General features: G+C 41.4%; 1 protein-coding gene across 1 annotated transcript in view; it reads right to left on the bottom strand.

Moving 5' to 3' along the window:
- The window catches only part of aopep (aminopeptidase O (putative)), a gene marked incomplete at its 5' end in the record, with an annotated part of 69913 nt that overhangs the window by 25811 nt on the left and 21010 nt on the right, over nt 1-23092 (bottom strand). The window contains 6 exon segments of the mRNA XM_083905451.1: nt 9824-9910; nt 11357-11419; nt 15399-15459; nt 17942-17985; nt 19112-19219; nt 19296-19398. Coding sequence (XP_083761577.1) covers nt 9824-9910; nt 11357-11419; nt 15399-15459; nt 17942-17985; nt 19112-19219; nt 19296-19398 — 466 coding nt within the window.

Genomic DNA, 23092 nt, shown 5'->3' with positions numbered 1-23092 from the left:
GAGGCAGAGCCATCAAAATGAAAGGTCATGTTCAGAAAGAGAATATGGATTCTCCTGCAGATTCCGAGTTAAAGACCGAGTTTGTCTTCCCGCGGCCGTCTCAAGTTGGAGACACACACAAAAGACACCATCCGTATTTGTTGTGTGATATATATAGCGGGGTACGTGTGCTGTACGCAGTTTAAACTCGGGGTGGACAAAGATTTGCTGCATATCAAAGATTTTCTGCCATACGGCACAACACCAGTTACAGGAGACAGAGAAAGAAGGCGTGTCACACGGAGGCACGGACAGGAAAAACAGATGGAAAGTAATTCAAAACCTGTTGTTTACTTTGCATTAAAAAAAAAAAAAAAAACAGGAAGACAATCCTTCGGTTTTTTTCTCTCCCTCCCCGATGATAAGACCACTTCCAGCTTGGCAGCACATTATTTCCCAGACTGGGGTGTTTTGGAGCTTAAGCTGTCGCCTGCAGTATGGCTGCTGGCAACAAGTGAATGGTTTTTACATGCATCTGTCTGACTGTCTTAGTACTACATTACACCAGACCTTTGGAAAGATTAAGGCAGTAGTCATGTTGTCATTCCCTGGCAACGTGAAAGGCAGTGCACACAGTTTTTTTTTTTTCACCCTGTGATACAATGCCCTTATCCTCACGATGACTTGTTCAGAAGTCATTTTAGAATACAGTTTTATTTTTATTGCCTCTATTGTGGTATTTTTGTGTGAATAGGTGAATCTTGTTTAAGTGAGCACATTTTTTTTTCACCTTGAGATTCTGCAGGAAATGATTAGCATTTTATTCAATAATAACAAGAACTATAAACTCTTTGACAAAAAAATGAAAGCAACACAGCATTTAGTATAAACATAAGAATAGTGATCCTGTTTTTACGTACTCAAAAGTTGGCCTGAGATATGAGATGCCTATATATTATATTATATTGGTTTCATGTGCAGCTATTTCTTTTATATTCAGCATCTATGTGCCTATTACCATTATTTGGCATGGACTACGTGCCTATATGCGTTCGTTTTTCGACAGGCCTAATTGCGTCTGGGTTGTCTGAGGGTAACGTTCACACACACACACACACACCCCAGGAAAGACAGATGTTTTAACGCTCAGCGCAAAGCCTTCATGTGCACGCACACAGGCAGACACACTAACGCGACATTACCGAGACCGTACCTATGAAAGCTATGACGTGATGTGGCCTAAATCAGGTTTTATGTGAAAAGCATTGATTCATTTCGCCGGCCACTAAAAAAGCCAGCTCGGTTTTTACAGCCCAGCCCAACATTGAACATGACGCTACACTCAATATCTTTTAGGAGTCACTGGGCGTAACACTGTGACCGCAGCGCTACAGCGTGCGTTTATAGCACTGCATTAGACCTAATGCCTATACTTGTGTTTGAATGTACTCTCAACTAAATAATGCACAATTGTGTGAGTGCAGTTCTTGTTTTTGTACATTTTGTGGCAGCCACATTCAGCAGGCTGTGTTCTCTCTCTCTTTCTCTCTCTTTCTTTTGCTGATGCATTTTCCATGTGTGCTGGAAAGACAAACACAGCTGCACTTTAATGACACTCAAATGCTTCTGGGATTCAAAATGCATGCGCGCGTGTGCATGTGTGTACTTTTTGACCACTTCAGTGAGAAGCCTGTTAGTCTTGTTCTGTATAACTACCCCTAACTACCCCCCCTCAACACCTCCACCTCCACCTCCACCCGAAACACTTTGCCTCACCTCGTCTTTGTGCGCGTGTGTGTGTGCGTGCATAGGAGAGTTCCCCTGAGAGTCATGAAGGACTAAGTGGTATTTCTGAGCTCCTTCAAGCCTGCCATGAAAAAGCTTGTTAGCGTCGTCAACCCCTGACTAGTGATCCTTTATGCCTCCGTACTTTTTTTTTTTTCTTAATTTCTACCTCCCATTCACAAACGCACACACACACACACATGCAAACAATAGGGAGTCCTAGGACGAGATGAGGCAGGCCATGAGCTTCAAATGACCCCAACAACAGAACTGCTGCTGAGTGATAAATGAGACAAAATACATGCATCTCACTTTCTTTCTGTCTTACTCTTCCCTCATTATCATGGCAAAAATCTCCTTTCTCCTCTCTTCCCGTCTCCAACACGTGATCCTATAACTCACCTTATTCCATAAGCTTTTTAGCACCTACTGTAGCTTTTAGTACTTAGCTTTTATTTAAATAATTTTTAACAGTAAGGAGGTTTTTGCAAGGTGAGCCTGATGCGATTAAACTGTCAGATTAATACACTTAAAAATACTTTCAGTTTTTACAGCGATAGCCTGTCTCTTCAAGTGTATGTGGCGGTATTTGATTTAATGGTTATACATTAAACATCCAACATTTTTGTCACTTATCACTTAATAGTTTAGCTTCAAGAGGGACCTGCTTACTGTGCAGAAACCCTGAGAAATCCTCCGATTTTCAGACTCTGGTCTCTTGAACGTATTCATTATCGCAAATAAATCTCTCCCCTCTCTGGGAAAAAAACTTTAGATGTACCTCAAATGTCCTGTCCTTTAAAAGCAAGTTTTTACATAGGTGGATGGGTAATAATCTATTTCTAGAACCAATGCAAATGGTATTTTAATGTATAACTGTGTCTTATCCTTTATATTTGTATTCTATTTGTGCTGTAAAGACGACTTTGTCTGAAACGGGCTGCGCAAATCAAATCCGATTGATTGACTCGACGGAAAACAAAAAGGCACAAACTCAAATAGTTACACAAACAGGCACACAAAAAAGACCGGACAGTTTTATTGGCAGGTAAAGCTCAATCGATTCCGAAGCCGGTGTGAGAAAAGGGTGAATCAAACAGCGCTTGTTTGCCTCACTGATCCCTCGATTCTCGCGTGATCTTTCTGCCCAGTCAGCACTTTTCACAGAGATACTGCAGAAAATGACAAAGCCACTACAATACTTTTATCGATCTGTTTTTTTCCCCCACAACCCCTGCTCAGTTGTTTCTGTAAATGTCTTGGATCCACCCTCTATCCCCTCTTGTTCATGTGATTGCTCTCTATCTGAGCTTATGAGTTGAGCCTCCAGGAATCCTCCTCTTTCTAGTGCACTCGAGAGGAATGTAGTGATCTGCTCTTTTGTAGCTACCATGTATGTACTTCTGTCCTTGTTGTGGGTCAATCTACTGGTGTCATAATATAATGGTTTGCACATCTGCACTGCTGCTGCTGCTGCTCCACTCATTTCCCCTTTCAATTTCTTCACAACAGTTTCTCAAGCTGAGCTCCAATTATTCACACCAGCGAAAATAGATTCGCATCCATCTGTCCATTAAAGAGGCAGCATGCGACGTTGGTGTGTCCCTCACAGTCTAGGGTGGCATTATTGTTTGGCGACTGTCAAGTAAGACTCAGCAGTACAGCAATACACTCTTAGAAATAAGGGTTCCAAAAGTGTCCTTCTACAAGGGCTGAGGTTCTACCTGGGACCATTTGCTTCTGAAAAACCCTTTCCTGAAGAGGTTTTTCAAGGGTTCTTGGAAACACTCATGGTTCCAGTAAGAATCATTTTGATCCAGAGAACCCTTTAAAACCCCTTTCCTGAATAAAGGGTTTTAGGTGTAACCTTTATAAAAAGGTTCTACCTGGAGCCAAAAAGGGTTCTCCTATGAGGACAAGCTGAAGAACCTTATATAGTTCTACTGAGCACTTTTATTTCTAAGAGTGTAGGACCGTGATTTATTACTACTTTGCTTTCATATTTTGCTCTATTGTTTATTTTGTTGTGTCGCAAAGCATTCTTCATGGTCTACATGTTACTGGTTTTCGCGTTTGCACGAAGGCAACACAGACAAGGAATAAGAGGGAGTGGATGTGAAACAGAATTCTGACGAGTTCAGACAAAAAAAAAAGTGGACACGGTTTGGCCATGCAAAGTATGTATTATGTAATTATGCTGCAGAGCAGTCTGATTCTAATAATAAAACTGACTTCTGCGTTTAGGTAAGAATCCTGTTGAGCAGTACATGAGTATCTATGGATAAGAGGCACAAAGGCGCAGTCAAGTGTCAAAACAAACTCAGCTACGAGAAGAGGCTTCTGCCTATGACACACCAAAGGCAGAGATTCATAAGTGGAAGGAGATACGGTCTGAGAAAAGGAAGGCAAGTGATGTTATATCATTACATAAATGACCTCTAATGGAGACGTTGGTCATTGACTACAGTCCTGGCTGGAAATCCAAGTTTCCATTATGAGTAACTACTCAGCCTTCGAAATCCACTTGTCTGTCCACGTCTGTTGAAAGTGAACCACAGTTAAAATTATCCATAAGCCTATAGCTATAGGCACACATAATATAACGTTCTGTTCAAACAGTGCATGGTGATCCTATTGTGTCAACTTGATGTGTGCGAAAATCTCAGCTCATTTACTGTCAATGCCAGGACTGTGGCTCACAGAGCAGGATTTAACCTGAGCCGATTCCCATTTGGTTTAATGATGGAGAAATACATGTGTGCGCACACGCACACGCACGCACACACACACACACACACACACACACACACACACACTTTCTTCCAACCATTTCCCATCCTGATGTGATGGAGTCTGGCCGGAAACAGCCATTTCCATGAATGTTCCCATCTCCCTCATCCCTGATTCATTGCCAATAAATCACAGAGGGAGGAACGAATAGAAAGAGATAGAGATTGAGATGGACTGAGTCTAAAAAGTGTAAAAAAGACGGAGTAGAAAAGTAGGATGGGGTGGCGGCAGTGTAAACCAGGAGACCAGACACTACAGATAGGAAAACAGAAATGAAGGAAAACCAGATGTTAGATGAGACCTTTTTCAGAACTGCTCCAAGATATTGCCAAATATGAAGCAGGGACATCTTATCAAAGAAAACAAGGAAAAACACAGATGTAACAAAAACTTCCTTCCTAAGCGGATACGCTTTATTTCATGGGTACTGGTCAAACTCTAAACAAACTGAGCAAGGGGAAGAGGCAGTTTGTTAAAGAGAAACAGACAAGGCAGTTGAGTAATTGCCTACTCGGGCTCTTTTGTTATGACCAGCAATTTATTACACATGTGTATATAAATCGTTAAAGCCTATGACGGCAAAACATGGATTGTCAATTGTTAAACGTCTCCTATTCTTCGGCTACGTCTACAGCAGAAAGTTATGAATGCCACACAGAACAAAACAATATCCACATTGCTCTCTGTGTTTTTTCCCCCCCATCCTTTATACTTACAAAAGCTTTGGCAAAGTAACGTATGCCACCTGCAAACCCCACCCAACTGAAGAGGCTTTTGATCATGGCTTCGTGTTTACTCTCCCACAGGGGCTCCGGTTACCACCGCTAACTCCTCTCCTCTACAGTGCACCTCCACTTAACACAGGGGATTCCAGTCACCACTTCATTTCTCTGTAGGTTTAAATTATCCCCTAAAATAGACGCTGGCTTCTGTGTCAGTATGGCAAATCTGCACTGCTAAAAAGAGCAATGTCTTCTTACTAGCGTGACCTCAGCTCTGAGGCATCTTGGCTTCAGACTAATAGAGTTTAAGGCTATCATTTGTACAATGAGCTGCTGACATAGATATGCGGTATCAACAACAGCCGGCGCAAATGCATGAAAACAGCCACGCCCGACCGTCATGGAGGTAATGTAACCACAGATTGTAAAAACATCAATCTCATATCATTAACTCATACAATTTAAGAGTGACAATTGCTACCAGTGTATGCATTAAAGTATAGTTTAATTAACAAAAAACTCATAAACCCCAGTGAATAACACAATCTCACTATGCGGTCCATTTAAAAGCTATTCTGGAAAAATAATCTGATTTAACTGCTAAATATTGGAGAATATATTGCCATTTTCTTTCTAAACAGACACATCTCAACTAAACTGAACCCAGTTCCATTTGCACCAGATGACACTCAACAGTTAAAAGTGCAGGTTAAAGACAGGCTGTTCCTGTTAACCTGATGTTGTTGACATTTTCCACAGCCACAAACACAAACCTGATGGTACATGTTTTTACAATAACCAATTCCAATCGACTGGGAAGGTGCAGAGTGCTGTGTACGTAGGTGCAAATGAGGTGGCAGAGTGACACTGAGACAGGAGCTGACTCATCTCCACCTTTTCTGCGCATGTTAAGTTACCATGGCAGACAGGAAGATGTCCCCGTTTATGAGATCACCCCATGTCTCTGGGCACAATCTGCACAGATTGCGCAGTACATGTTATGAAGATTGAAGTCAGTGATGTGGTAAAAAAAAAAAAAAAAATCTGAGGAAGGATAAAGTTGGGGCAACACAGACACTGAATCACATTATTGGTGATTCATATTGAGGTCAAGTGTGTTAAACAATTCAGGTTTACACCATATCTGGCATGTTTATCAGGGGGAGGAGTTATGACAACATTTGGTGGACCTGTGTAGTTTTAATTGTGACCATTATGTCTGAGAATTCAATAAATAATGTTATATTGGCCTTGCTATATCTGTCAGCCATTAAAGCCATTTCACAAACGAGCTGTGAGTTGAAGCCTGAGACTATTGAACGTACTCGATGGCGCTGCTGCTGCTTTAAGAAAGGTTTAGACATATTATCATACCTATTGATCACATTCTTTGGAGGGCAATCAGTTGATCAATACAAGAGCCAGGTCAATTACAACTCACAAACTCCTCACTGAGGGAGCAATTTGTTGCTAAAAACAGTTGACCACCGTCTCCCACTATTTACAGCATGTCTCCCCTACAGGGTTTCCTGTCCTGATCAGCAGAGGCAAACGGACCCTGTCATTACAGAGACCGCAGATGAAAATGAGAGCAAAATGAGGCCCATTACCACACGGCGTGACTAATATCCCTCCACAGTCTCCTCCAGACACACACTGGACATGTGCACGATCATTACACGCGCAAAGATACACATCCAAGTCAGACGTGCACGTTGTGATGCTTGTGAAATTGAAGCGTTGCACAAAAACAAGCACGAGAGGAAGTTGGTAATAAATTGTGGCTCTATTAAATTGACCAGATTTTGGGCTGCTCTGTAGGGGGTGTCTGGGTCTCGAGAACTGTGTGCATCTAAAGTTATGTGTGTGTGCGTGAGTATAATGCATGTGCGTGTACATGTGCGTGTTCCCTAATCATCCATGATGCCATTAGTGCTTAATGCAACACAGGCTTAGGCTAATTCCTGCCTACTAAAAGTCTTGGCCTCTCTATTGCTTCGCTCACCATCGCCTTCCTCTCTTCTTAACCACTCTTACCAGTTCTGCGATATCTGGTGTGCTTCTCTCTCTCTCTCTCTCTCTTCAAATATCCACTCAGCTCTTAATTTCTTCAAATGTTCACAGCACAGTCATTACCTCTGCAGAAATCAGAGACATCAACCTCTAACCCATCACTAGCTCCTGTACGTGCTCTCACTTCAATTCAATTTCTCTTACAGTTTTTATCCTTTCTCGTACAGTTATTCCAAAACCAAATTGTATTTGTTTCATAAACGCTAATTTGCCATTTCTTTAGGGCTCATGACCCAAGTTCAAAACACTAAACTCAAGTATAAATGTATGTTTTAACAGGATAAGAATTTGCTGTGAAATAGAAAATAAAATAGAAATAGAAATACATTTAAATACGTCGTTTACACATTCCACAGCTAGAAGCCAGTCATGGCAAGAAAAATGTTGTTTTGAAAAGCCGTTTCATAAACTAAATTTAAAAAACTACACACAAATTCACCAGAATCCTGGAGCCGGAGGCTGTGACTCAAGCCTCAAAGCTCTGCACGCAATCATAATCTCACCTGTACATATGCAGGCAATTCATGCACATCATACACGGAACAAAGTCTCTAAAGTGAAACGGCACCAACGTTTTTAGACATTTTAGAAATGGGAAGCTTTGTAAAAATTACGAAAAATAATACTGATATTTAATTTAATGATGTTTTCCTCAAACAGTTTGCATATGCTGTGGTCATTTAATTGATCCAATTTTTGAGTCTGCCATTCCACCCCCCCAGTTGCGTCTTCATCTGTGATTTAACCCAACTTTTCTTCTTCCCCACCCAGCTCTCTGTCTCCCGTGTTTTTCGCTGCCTTCTCCATGTGTTTTTCCCCTCCTTTGCACATCAGGTCCGTCTAGTGATTTATTGCCTTGCAACAGGCTGGTAAATGGGAAGAAGGGAAAAGGGAGGAGAGGTGGATAAAGAAAGGAGGGGGTTGAGTTTGAGATTGGACTGTTTGAAGTACATGAAGGAGTAATATAAAATACACCTGGTCCATCCGTGGGGCACTTTCTGTACACAGAAACAAAGGGAGGGGTGAGAGATGTAGCGGAGGAGAGCGGAGTGGGCCGGGCCACAAGGAAGAGAGGGGTGGATAGAAGCGGGAGGAGGGGTCACGTCGTGTTTCCTTTCAGGATGGCTTTTATGGTGAAACTTCAAACGCTGACCTCCCACTCCTCCGCCCCTACATCCCCCTGCTCCCTCGCTCCATCCGCTCCTCCGCTCGTCCCTCCCTCCTCTTTCTCACTATTGTGTATGGCCAAGTGGATAGTAATTGGCTATTCTTTCATGAGGCTGATTTCAGCACTCTCTCCCCCCCACCCCCCACCCAACAGGAAGGGGCCCTTTTGCTGCCCCCCCTCAGAATTAAGTGTATTTGTGTATGTGTGTGTGTAACGTTGTAAATATGCCAGACAGAAGTTATCAGGTGGTTGAAGGGAGCTGCATTGGCCCGCTGACTCTACAGGCATTTCATTCACTGTGTGCTCCAAATGACAACATCGAAATTAGAGTTAATCTAATGCAGAGAAGCCAGGTTCCAACATGAGGTTTCTCTCGGCATAAAATGTATACATTTGCTCGTGAACCATGTTTACATTAAATCTGTTGAAATTACGTGTTAAAAGGAAACTTAAAGCCCTAAAAAGTCTCTGGACATATACAATATTATTGAATGAATGACTGTTTTATTTATCCATTCACCCCACAGGCACTTTACTAACTTATTCATGTCGTAAAAATGTTCTGTACAAAGACATGAGAGGCTGTGCAAAATGCTTCTTTAAGTCCACATAAGAGTATCTGATCATATTGCAAGTGGCATATAAAAGCTGCTTTACTCTCACTAATGACTCCTAGCCCTCTGTGGCTTATAGATCAGTGTGCATTCATTAATGATGAAGGCCTGTGTGCAAGTGAGTCTGTCAATTAGTGTGTGTGCGTGGAGGGGGATTAGCCGTCCCCAGAGAGCCCTAATTAACGCTAAGCGCAGACAAAACCATATTTTTCCTGGCAATTTCACCTTTTTTGGTCGTAAACCGCTGCAAACAGCAGGAAGTTATTGCGAAGACAAACAGGAATGTATCAAAGCATCAAGGCCATGTTTACACTCTGAATACCACACATCACAGACACATTCTCACCGACCATGACCTCAGTCAGACACAGAGCAGAGCACATAATATTATGTGATGTATACAAGCTCTTAAACAGGTCATATATGTGGGCAAAAGACACAATATACACACAGATTTGAACAGGTATAGGGAAGTCTGTCTTTGCAGACACAACAAACACATCAACAGAATATTATTGTGTCGTCAGATAAATGAAAACACTGTGCAGCTCAGGGATTACCAGCTACTTTCTAAAAGCAAAAACAGAAGGGTGGGAGGCAGAGGTTTCCAAAGGACGAACAGACACCAGGAAGATTTAGACTAAAGCAGGGGGAGGTAGATGTAGTCCTTAATACAGCAAAGTGCCTCCTACCTCTTTGTAGTTCACCTTGGGCTCTGTTCTCCTTCGCTTTCTGCCCTTCCCCTGATGACTCTGACTGAAGAGAATCCATTTTACAACCTGCAGGGGGGAAGCACGGTGGGGTGAGGCGGGGAAGGCGGGAAAAAACAAGAGAGAGTAGAGGTTAAAAGACACAAAACAACCGGTTCTGAGTGACAGGGATTGGGCAGTTAGAAAGAAAATACAGTGGAGAGGTCATGATAAATGTGTAAGAATGACAAAGGGAGAAAAAAGTGAATACAAAAAAATTAATGAGTGGTCACAGCTATAACAGAAAGTAAATACACACAGACTTATGGTGCACTTTCCTTCTCTCAAGGTTTACACAGGTTTAAACACACAGATGTTTGTACATCTATCTTAGCGAGGACCCCCCATGAGGACATAATGCACTTCCAAGCCTCTTATGCCTTTACCCATACAGTGTGACAGATAGATCGCGAAGACAAACCAGAATGTCCTCGCTTTTCAAAAGTGTCCTTGCCTCCTAGGATTTATACGTTTCCACACAAAGATACATGTATTTATACTGTGTGTGTGTATATATATATATAATGTACACACACAGACTGAGCCGCAAGCATTCAAACCTCGTTAGAATGTTAAGTGAAAACACACACTAACGTCCACACGCACATTAATTCTAACCTTTCAGCGCTCGCCCGTGCTCCATATATAACCAACACAAACTGCCGGCGAGGACAAAAAGAGTAATAGTGAAAGTATGTTTCTTTGACTGAGCCTGGAGTGCAGCAACTCCCTTCGCCACAGATGTCCATTAAACAGCCAGTCACTATCAAGGCCAAACATTATCCATCTACACACACTGAAAACTCCCATCCACTTTAATTTATACGTAGACTTATAAGATAATACAGATCCATCACATACTAGAAAGTACAGTTTTTCCTACAACAGCATATGCATGAAAGTGTATAACATTTATCAGATGTAATCAGGGAAGTATATAAGGAATTTTTTTTTATATATATACATTTATCATGTATTTGTCAGATATTCTGTTCAGCTTTGATTCAAATGTATTGAGGTTGACAGATAAAAGGCAGATTCAGAAAACAGGCAATTAAGAACAACACAGGACCTTTATAGGAAATCTGATAGGCGGCACAGAATGACACGCAACAGATGCACAGCGCTGCTGTGTGCCACACTTCACTCAGAGACAGACAGAGGGGAGAGGCTGAGGGAGAGAATGAGCAAAAGAACGGTGGATGAAGGGCACGGAGAGAGGGACCGATAAGAAACGATATCAAAACACTGTGGAGAGAAAGGTAAGAGGGAAAAACAGCAGTGTGGGATGTGTGGGAAATAACAGACTGAAGGTACAGAGAGTGACGAGAAGCAGATCCAGCAGTCTAAGGTGCAACATTTTAAATCTAAAGAAGAGCTGCTCCCAAGTCTGTCTGCCACTCCCAGAAGAAGAAGAAGAAGAGAGAATAAGGGACAGAAAAAGGAGAGAAGAGGAGGAAAAAAAAGAGTGCTTACCTCAGCTTTGACTTCTTCCACCAGCCTCGACTGTGACCACACGACGCTCCTTTCATACAGCCACTGAACGACAGACGAGAAGGGAAAAGCAGTGAGCCGGGGGCAAGTGATCGGGACAGAGTGGAATGCTTTGCAGAGACAGAGAGGGAGAGAGGGAGAGAGAGGAAGAAGGACAGAAAGAGAGAGAGAGAGAGAGAAAGGGAGAGAGCAGGAAGGGGAGGGAGAAAGAAGCGGTGGGAGGAGAGGGAGAAGGTGGGAGCGCAATCACTTGTTTCTCTGACAGAAACTCGCGACTTGACTCCGGAGGATGAGAGAAAGGGAGGAAGAATGGAGGAGAAGAGAAGAGGGAAAAAGATTCATTCATTTCAATTACAAAAATCACTTCAGTTGAAACCAACCAGAGGACGGACAGTCACCCCTGTCCTCTACACATCCACACAAACACACACTAAGGCTGCAATGATTCTTATCAATCGATTACTAATTTTGAGCATCGATTATTTGGATTTAGAGCTTTTTTTTTAATAATCAAACCATGTTTTCTGATTTTTCTGCTTCTTAAATGTGAATATTTAAGGCAAGAACATAGTTTCACAGTTTGCGAAACACCAATCAACATTTTTCTGGACCAAACAAATAAAAAAAAATGGACAGATTAATCGATTATGAAAATAATCGTCGGTTGCAGCTCGATCGCACACACACACACATTCACAGAGCGAGATAGCCACACTTGCAAATGCACACCCACACGCTGAGAGCAGATAGTAGGCGCACAAACATAAAGCACTTACTCGCTGACCTTATTAAGCTTTTAGCAGAGCCACTGCATAAGTGATGTGATTCACACCTCAGAAAGGTAATGTATGTATTGTATGTTGTGGTGTGTGTGTCTGTGTTGGTGAGGAGAATCAGGAGACACACATGGTTTCAGACCAGAGCGCATGTAAACAGGATCCTTGTAACACTTCACTTCACACACACATACATACACACACAAACAAGCGAGATACAGCAGTGCTGCATCACATTCCCATTGCACAATCCACGATGCACACTTAACAGGCATTCCCGAGCAGCACACATTGTGCACAACTGTTAAGCATTAGATGTTACCATAGGCGCGCACACAAAGTTCAATTCTACAACTGCACGCCCGAGTACTTCTCTCTGTGTATTACACAAAAGTACTTCAGCAGAAAATAGCACGAAGGTGTATGGAGAGGCAAAGGACAGAGCGGGAGAGGTGGACACAGAGAGGTACAGAGAGATGAAGGTGTTGGAGGGGGCTGTATAGAATGTGGTGAGTGTTGAAACAGTAAATTGGCATTGTGTAACAGGATACCACACATAGCTCTTTCGCTGCCTTGATCCCCACTACCATTCCCTGAATAGCAAGGCTTTTGTCTACCTCAAACGCTCTCTTTGTCATGTGCCCCCTGTCTGTGTACTGTCTGATGAATCTGGATTAGATTACATGTAGATATTCCGAGGTTGTTCAGTAATACACACCGGTGTCTGAGTTTGGTCAATCAACAGTTTGGTGTTTTTTTTCCTTGAACATACAGAGTCCTATCTCATGGCCCTGGAGCAAAGCTGTGCAAACTCTGGCGCAGGTGTCAATGCTGGTTTTCAAACAGTGCAGTTGTCGTTTTCCCCACTCAGCGCCCACTTCATGTGGGGCAGCGAAATGCACTTTTGTCCCCGGTGCACCTGTGGATGTGTCGGTCGTAAATCGAGGTGCGGTCAGGAACAATGTTGGTGCTATTTCGAGGCAGCAGAAAACCATTGTGCTACTGACCGAAAAAAACCTGGTCTAAAGTCAATGGTACAGGACTTTCATACAGTATGTGTCACACTTCAGTGCTCCTCCTCCTCTTCCTCATCAGTTAAATGCAATAATGTCGGTGCATTTCTTTATCCTGTGCACTCGAATGGAGTTGTTGATGGAACAGTGGGTCAGTAGACTGTATAGGCAGAGGGTCCACCAGCCAAAGACCATGCTCTAATTAGCAATGGGGGTTACTGGTTGCCAGGACTGCAGCCTCCTCCTTTTTCATCACAGACACACGGGCGCAACCTTCACATCTCAACCGCGAGGTCCCATGATTCATATCAGCTACTGTACTTCTGTCTCTTCCTCCTCTCCTTATGGAATATTTACAAATAAAAATGGGAAATTACCATCTTAATTAATGTGTCAGTCAATTTTGTTTATTGCCTGAATGAAGATTTTAACATCACCGAAAGCCTGAGCTCCAATGCTTAAACTGGGATATATATCTGATGTTAAGTCACAATAAAAGACAGACTCATATGAAAGCTGTGGTGAATAAAGGGTAGTCTTTATTTAAACAAGGTATCTCAGCCCAGCACCATCATCCCAAAGGGAGTGCTTACTCATCTAAACTCTGAGGTCTAAAATAGGCCATTACTGGCCTTCCCATTCCACATCTCTTATACTCCAGGATTGGTGAATGTCATTGTGTATTATTAGGCCAAACTATTTCCTGCCTTTCTCCAAATCAAGCACATTGTTGAGAGAGAGAGAGAGAGAGAGAGAGAGAGAGAGAGAGAGAGAGAGAGAGAGAGAGAGAGACAGAGAGGGGAGGAGGAGGAGGGAGATTTAAAAAAATGTGTTTGTGTCTAGTGTACATAATACACGAGCACTTGCATTTGGAAAAAGGTTTCAATCGATCTGCCTGATCTTATTAGCCACTGACTCGCACTTCAAACACAAAAAAAGCCTCTGTGAGAGCACTCTAGCCATCACCCAATCAGGTGTGAGAAAAAAAATTCAGTCCTCCATGCTGTCCTTCCTACCCTCAGAGGCCCCTGAAGGCTCCAGTTACATCATCACATAATCTACAAGGTGAAGGTACCCAGACAATAACACAAGCACACAAGCACACACACACACACACACACACAGACACACAGACACACACGCACAGTTATAATTAAGATCAGTTACCATGGAGATGGGAGATTTGAGGAAGCTGTTAAAGTGGATTGATTGCATAAGTGTATGTCTGTGCGCGGCTCGCAACCCTAGTATCGTTTGACCATGGGTCTTTGAGCGCAAACGCTCGCCTTGTAAAGAAACAGAACCAGGCTGATCAAACTACTAATGATAATGATTCGACATCACAATCATCATATGAACATGCACAATTAGCATGTTCATGAAATTGCAATGCTATCTGAACAGCAAGTGATGCCCACCAGTGAAATGAAGGACATCCTCATCATCATCATATCTTTTTCTGACAGGGACTTGACAAATCTGAATCTGAATTTGAATTGAGCAGCGAAATATATTGTCGAGTTTTTAATCAGGAAAGCCATCATTGCCTACTTACTAGCTAACAGTCACACATCATTTATGATGTAGCCATTTACTTTGAATGTGAGACATAATTTTCATTATGGCAGCATCATTACGCTGCTATTGCAGCTGTTCTGTGCTGACAAATGTGACGCCGTGCTTGTCATCGAAGTGCAAATGCTGGAAAAACAAACTCATCCAGACAAAAAAAAAATCAATAAACAAAATAAACTTAAAAAGCCACGTTTGAATTTTGGTCCATGGGATGATGATTCTCAACCAGTTTTGATTTACTGTCAAAGATGATAACCTTCCTGTATCACATTGTACTCGACATGTTTTCTTGGTGTCTTTCAAAAGCCACACATTAGGCTACAGTTTTCCTAAGTGAAGCACAAAAGTACAAATCTAACTTATTATGAAATAATTAAGATCAGATTAACATTTTAAGTTATGAAATAAACTCTAGAACAAATGCTGATACTTCAAAACTTCAAGAAATGTCTTTTATTAGGTACAATCAATGTAAAATGTAAGTTTAAATGTTAGTCAAGTTTGATTTATGAAACTCTTGTCAGTCATCGTAACTGGTAATTTCCATACATCACCTTACTTCTTACCATTTGGAATATAAACATGTTTAAATAAATATATGATGTGATCAAATTGTCAAGAAAAAGGAAAGAAAAATAGAGAAAGAAGAACTCCTCATACCTCTGGAATGCCCGGTCGATCGAGCCAGTCAGCATAAATAGCACTGAGGGTGAGGCCTTCTCTGAAAACACAATGGCACGAGTGTTAGTATTATTCCTATTATTATAGCAGTGACTGTTGTTGCCCAAGACAACCTATGAAAACATGGCTCTGGGAAAATATTGTTAGGGTCATGGCTATCTAGAGGTTTAGGGCAACACCTTAAACAAAACACACCCACCTTCCCATACAAGGACAAGCAAACAGGCATGTACTGACAGTTAAATGGTCTCTATGTTTGCATGTACTGTATGTATACTGTGTGTACATGTACGTGTGTGTGTGTGTGTGTGTGTGTGTGTGTGTGTGTGTGTGTGTGTGTGTAAGAGAGAGAGAGTATGGCTGTATAGGGGTCAAAGTGGATGGTTTGCAGTGAAAACGTCCATTCACTGCAGCACACAGAACATACACAGTGCTAGGATTTGCTTTCAGAGACAATAGAGAATGCAAACAAATACTCCGCAGGCAGTCCACACAATCTGTATTATTATTATTATTAGTATTATTATTATTAGGAAGTATATAAAGAACACACAAGTTGAAGAATAAATACACAGCACATCATTAATCCTGACTGACGTACTGTGCATACAATTCCACACTTAGATATCACTGTATATCTATTTTAAATTGTAACGCTTCTGTGTGCTCATTATCCATTGGTCATGCTTTTCAAACTGAGACATTATTAGTTATTTCCTTCACAGATTGTCAGATTACCTTCTGAAGGAACGTGCTGCATTCCAAACACAGATATTAGATTAGAGAGTTCTCGTGAACACACCATCGTTTTAAGATAAGGGGGAAAGTTTAACTTGGGTAAATGAGGCAATGTCCTGAACCTGAACCTGAACCTGGACGACTCTCTGATGACATTTTATCAAAAATATTAGCACAGACATTTCTTTTTCAACTTCCCAAGACAATGTGAAGATGAATGCATCTCATAGCCTAATTTATCTTGTGAAGACTTCACAATGGTGACATTTGAAGTTAACACATATAATAGACATATTCCACTATTTCATTTAAAGAGCTCAGCCAACAGACCAATATACTGCCTGCAAACACGGCATTACATCAGCACAAGTGTGGCTAAAAATGGCTTAGAGAGGCTAAAATTCTGCTGCAAGGTCAAGTTTGTGCTCCTTGCTTTAACACACCGTCGTAAAACGTGGGTCCCGCTGCATAATTTCCCATTGTATATTCGCTGAAAACTTTGGCAGATGGAAAGTGGAACTTTTACAAATTGAAGCCCATAAAAACCTCTTTATACTTTACAGTGCACGAGGAGAGGTAATATTCCCAATAAAGCACCAATGTGTCCAGAAACTAGACATTAAAAACGTCACGGTGGACTCAACCACAAAGAAAATTCGAGCTCTTGGCATGTGGAGTCAACCCACATACAGTACACGCAGACTAAACATCTGCCATATCAACAGTGAAGACACCAGAGGATTACACGGGATTATAGGAGGATAGTTGTTTTCTGTGGCAAGCAAAAGGTTAATACAGTTAATCCACTAACTGTCATGTTGTTTAATAACACGTCTAGATGGAATTAAGTCTTGTGTCTCGTAAAAAAAAAAATACATGTACATACCAGTTCCTTCATGTTGAAATTGGAGACTTTAATTCAGTTCTCTGGTTATAAATCTTTATAGTGATACAGGAGAACAAAATGTAACTATGATTCATAGAAAAAAGTGGCTTATTATTGACAAAAATCAATCAGTATATTGATTTTATTAAAATAAATACGCTTAGTCTTAATATATTATTCAGCCAGGATACGACAATGCAATCTGTAGTGTCTACTCTAATCCCAACCCTTGCTCTTCTACTTGGCTGTATAGCGAAAGAGGCATCAGATCCAAGTATCGACTATCCTTAGTTCCCTTTGTTTAATTCAGTCAATGTCTGCCAGTCCAGTGGCAGACTCCACAACAGGAAAAAAAACAATATCCAGAGCAGACAAAGAAGTGCAGAGGAAGAGGTGAGGAAGAAAAGTAAGGTTGAGTGTAAAAAAAAAAGAAAGTGAAAGACAGATGGGGTTAAAAGGGGAACAGCAAGACAGGCAGAGGAAGAGGTTAATGAGGCAATCAGGAGAAATAGAGAACTGAATGATTAAATGAGAGAAGGGAGGGAGAAAATTAGAGAGGAGGGGAGCAGGAGGAGCAGTTATCCCTTTACACTTCAATTAATATGAGAGTGAATGAGACTGTTCGTTTAGCACGATTGGTGTTGGGAGCTTTTCCTGGCAGGACCAAGTTAGTCACAGAAGTGTGGCCAAAACAACACATGCTGGTGAACAACCCGACATCTGTATTGGAAAATCTCATGCTATGTTTAAACAGATGAATACCATACCGCTTTCATTTCTCTGGAACTGAACAACAGGATACAACTACTCAGAGCCAAACCAAAAGTTCAGTGCATCGAAGGCATTTTTCATAATTCATGAATCATACTGTGAGCTTTATTCAAAGCCACTTACATACCTCGCCATATGCGGAAAAGTCATCAGCAGCATTAGCAAGAAATCCTGTCCAAAAAGAAGAAAAAAGAAAAGACAGAAACAAAGGCATTTAGGATGTAGATGTGGGAGGGAAACGAAAAAGAAAGACAAGAATACCTGATCTTAAGTCAGGAGTACAAGGTCAAGCAGTGTTTAATGTAACATCCATTATTTAACACCAAGGATCAACCTGCCACTGAGAAAACAGGAGCCAGGTGGAACTCATCAGGTATCACACACACACACTTAAACACACACACACTTCCAGGTGTAATCACTCAGCCTCATGGCACAAGCAAAATAAACATACGTGGTTTAGTTGAGGTACAGTCATCAATTTGCAAAGCAGCTGGAGCATTTTCAACTATTGTTCACAATGTGGCATTGAAACTCGCATGAGCTTCCAATCAATTTATGGGAAAAGCACTGGCCTAAGAGACAGGTCAAATTAAAACAGCTGCAATTCAACATGTCTGCATTTTAGATACTAGAGCTGCAATGAACGATTATTTTCACAATCGATGAATCTGACGATTATTTTCTCCATTGATCGTTTGGTCCATAAATTGTCAGAATATGTAAAAAAGAAAAACGTGGATCAGTGTTTGTCAAACCTGAAAATTACAATGTTTTCGAATGTCTTGTTTTGGTGAAAGAAAATATTCACATTTAAGAAGCTAAAACAATAATTTTCAACTATTGGAACACTGTGGCATTGAAACTCGCATTAGCCTCCAATCAATTTATGGGAATACCATTGCCCTAAGAGACAGGTCAAATTACTAGAGCTGCAACGAACTGTTATTTTCACAATCGATTAATCTGTAAATTATTTTTTAATCGTTTGGTCCATAATATGTCAGAATATGTTAAAACATGGATCAGTTGTTTGTCAAACCTGGAAATGACGATGTTCTCGAATGTCACAAAACAAAATTATTCAGTTTTAATGATTTATTTGTTATTTGAAGCAAAGAAAGAAAGAAAATATTCACATTTAAGAAGCAAAAACAATCATAAATCTTGTTTTAATAATGAAAAAGCTTCAAACCGATTATCAAAATAGTTGACAAATGTGATTGTGAACAGGTCGTAGGTGCTCATTCCACAGTGGCCTTTAACAGCCCGTGTTATTCCTGTGGAAAGAACTCACCTGAGACAAGACGAGTTGCCCGTGGTATTTGTTCACAAACAGCCTTAAGAAGCCGATGAATTGCTGCTCTCCCACTTGACTGGCCAAGAACCTGAGGAGGAAGTAGCCCTGAAAAAAGGACAAGACCCATCAGTCAAATGTTTTCCTGCCATTCCTGTCTGCTTTTACTGCATTATCCTCTTACTTTGAGATAGTGCACTTGCATAAAGCCTTTGTCAGGGTTGAGAGCGTGTTTAACTGTCGAGGAGCCGGACTCGCTAACCTGACCCGTGTTGTCCATGTTGGGTCTGCAGTCGGACAAACAGAAAGAAAAACACAGAGATATTATTTAGGGCACACAGTAAACAGGAAGGTTATTTTGAAAGAAAATCAGTGTGGAATAATATGAAAGAACCTGAGAGCAGATTTTTATTTTAGCCCCCTTTTTTTCACGGACATTTTACTTGCAGGAAACCACATTTTCTGCACAGCAAAGAATACATCGTCAGCAACACTAAATCCAACCACTCAGCTGAACCTTTCAATGGAGAACACATTGCCAAGTTGCCTTACATTGCCCGAGGCAGGCTGGAAATCAAGCTGCAGATTTATAATTGCATGCTAGTGTTTATATGACCTCACAGTGCTGCAGTCCGACTTTACTGCCCATGACTCACAGAGCACACATATAACACTTCCAGAGGAAAAAGCGCCCGCGTCTACGGCCGCAAAAAGGGCCACGCTCTGTGTTTCACTGTCACACAGATACAAATCATCCCCTCAAACACACAAACAAACACACATAAAACCAATTAAAGCCAAACAAACAGATGTGGAGCGGATGTGGACGTGGGAGCGCTGTGCAATGATAGTTTCAGTTAGCCGGTATCGATCACGCTGAGCAGATTAACTCGGTGTGTCAATAGGAAGAGCTTGAAGGATTACCCTCCTGCCAAGTCGATACGCGAGGCGCCTGGCCCACCAATCAATACACCCTTCATCACTGGCTATCACTTTTTTCCACAGACCTGTTTCATGACCAGACAGACACACATGCACACAAATAGGGAGACGACACATTCTTATTCAAGAACTCAATGATGCATCTTTTAGAATCACGCTACAGCTGTGAGCCACAATTTGGCCAAATATATAATCTACTCGACTCTTTGTCCAGCAGAGGAGCTGGGACGAGGGGGTGGTTAAGTAGAGAAGAAGAGGAGGAGGAGGATATGTAAGAGAACTCGAGGAAAGGAGATAGACAAGAATGTTTGGTTTGCTCACTGGACTGAGAGAGGAAGTCATCAGCATCCTGGAATTTCTCAATCCGACTGGACTCTTACAGGGACTTTCATCATGCATACGAGGGTGTGTTTCCCACTTGTGTGCATGTGCAAATGTCATATAAACAGGAAAATAAAGAAATATGACCTGGTTTGGGAAAATCCATTCCAATATGGATTATCAATAAAAACATTTGTAAAAACGATCAAATAGAATGCTTTACTTAAATGCCAGAAAATGGCTCATTCACTTTATAAATCAGCTCGTTTTAAACAATATCCCTTTCTCTTTGACTTGCTCTGTGCCCAGTCTGCTGCCTGTAGAGCCCATATCTGTCTGTTGCTGCTGATAAGATAAAATACATTTCAAAAAGGAAAGGAAAAAAGAAAAAAGAGGGGGCTGGGGCAAGAAACAATAACAATGACAGAACATGTATTTTCAGACGACAAAAAAAATGTGCTAGTACGTCAGAGATGTCATGCCACAAAGCACAGAGGGGAAAAATGTTTATCCATCACTGCCGTGATAGACAAAGGAACTCCACCCTTCCTACTGTCCAGCGCAGGGATGTATGGATGTGTAAATCCCTGTCTTTTGCTGTCTCTCTTTGTCAGAGATGATTTACAACAGCTTAAAGCGGAATCGCTGCTCGCTGCCTTGGAGAATCACACAATAGCTCAATGTATTTCAGAATAAATGGTGCTCTTATCTGACTCGTGGGCCATGTGTGTGAGAGGGAGGGTGTGTGTGTCATTCTCTCTCTCTCTCTCTCTGTGTGTGTGTGTGTGTGTGTGTGTGTGTGTGTGTGTGTGTGTGTGTGTGTGTGTGTGTGTGTGTGTGTGTGTGTGTAGCCATGCATACACCTGGGTGTATCTGAGATTGAGAGAGAAAAGGAGTGGGAGGAAATCAGGAGCTATTACTGACAGAACTTAATGTCAGTCAAACACACACACATACACAGAGTGACAGAGGTTTATAGCTCCGCAAGCCATATCCTGACAAATTACACTGGGTTGACTGTGGAAACCGGATAAGGTAGAGCAGCACTCCCAGCAGCCCAGTAAATCAGCAGGGAGAATGGCGTCTGGCCCAGGCTGCCCTAAATATAACTCATCTGAAATGGACTGATAAACACTGGCCACTGGGGCCCCTGTTGGATCATGGGGTGTCGAATGTGACCCACTGAACTTGAAAAGCACAACCTGCCATTTAGCCTTTATTTGTGTGCATGCGTTTGTGTGAACTGGTGTATCTCTGTATGTCCTACTAAATGGTCTGCATGGTAACCGCTCTGTATTTACGTTGTGTTGACGACCAAGTGCTTGAAACCACATTCACAACACTTTTTCTATCATGTATCTATCATACCCACTCACATGCTGATGGCACAGCCACCAGGGACAACTGAGGAGTTTGCGGCGCCTGTTGGGATCCAACCCTGACCTTCTGATTGGAAGACGAACTTCTCTAGTCACTGCTGCCCCACTGCACATCATTTCTTAAAATGTTTCTGTTCATCTGTGCAGAATTTTTCTGCTTTTTGTGATGCTAATGAAGCTACATTACAAAATACAGGACCATACATACATCAACGTCAAAACCTATTTACATATACTTGTAGATCTGATGGTCCACTGACCCACATATTTCATTAAAAGCTAGAAGATATTTGCAAAAAATTAAAATATGTAGTCGTGTAATTGACTTGAATTCAGCGTATTTATCCAATCACAGCATTTGTTGGACTTATGTACTTATTAAGGCTGAAGATACTGTACTTCAGATAATTAAACATGTTTCAAGGTATTTTTTCTTGTTTCAAGAACTTAAGACTCAACAAGTACAATTTTCTTGCTGCACTGGCAGATCATTGAACATGAATGAATGAATGAATGAATGAATGAATGAATGAATGAATGAAAAGAAACTGAAATAAGAGGGAAAACTGGGACAGAAAGAATGTTTGAAACAGACGCCAGGTGTTGACGATGACCAGACCGGACAAAGTATCAACAAGGAAATGGTCAAAGGTCAGTATGAGTGGACAGAAGGAGGAACATCCAGGAAGTCGTTAAAATCCAAAAAACAGAGAGTGAGACAACCATCTCCTGCTCGGATGACATCAGAGCCGTTAGTCTTTTTTTTCCCACACAAAGGGTTCCCATGGTCAATCATAATATTGTACGCACTATTTGACAAAACATAACCAAAACAGCAACTTGGACAAAGAACATTCTTATGTGTTTGCAATGTCTTAGCATATTTCTGACAAATTTTGGTGAAGAAGTTTCCTGGAAGTAACTCTTACTGTAATTTGGCACTAAACGCTGAGAAAGAGAAAATTCTTTGGAAAAAACTGTGACTGAAAAATGTTTGAGCCATGGCATGATGAGTGCAAGTATTATACATGATTTTGATGACACATGATCACACAGTATCATCTATCTCCTAAAGGTTCACGTTAATAGAAGCAGAAAACACAAACGATGCAACTTAAGGTGTATTTGTTGTATGTGTTTGTGATAGTTAACGAAAAGGGCTCTTCTATGTCTCGCCATGCTTTACAACAACATGCCCAAAGACACTTGAGGATTTAGAAACGGCATGTCTTTGGGTGGCAATTTTGCAATTACTTTGTTTATTTATTTTTTCAATAGTAACGTGTTCCCACATAACATCAGCCATGTGTGTGGGCATGTGTGTCTTTGTGTGTGTTGT

This window comes from Microchirus variegatus, assembly GCF_963457635.1.
Source record: "Microchirus variegatus genome assembly, chromosome: 18".
Lineage (NCBI taxonomy): Eukaryota > Metazoa > Chordata > Actinopteri > Pleuronectiformes > Soleidae > Microchirus > Microchirus variegatus.
The sequence above is the reverse complement of the archived record's forward strand: the minus strand, read 5'-3'. Positions and strand labels throughout refer to the sequence as shown.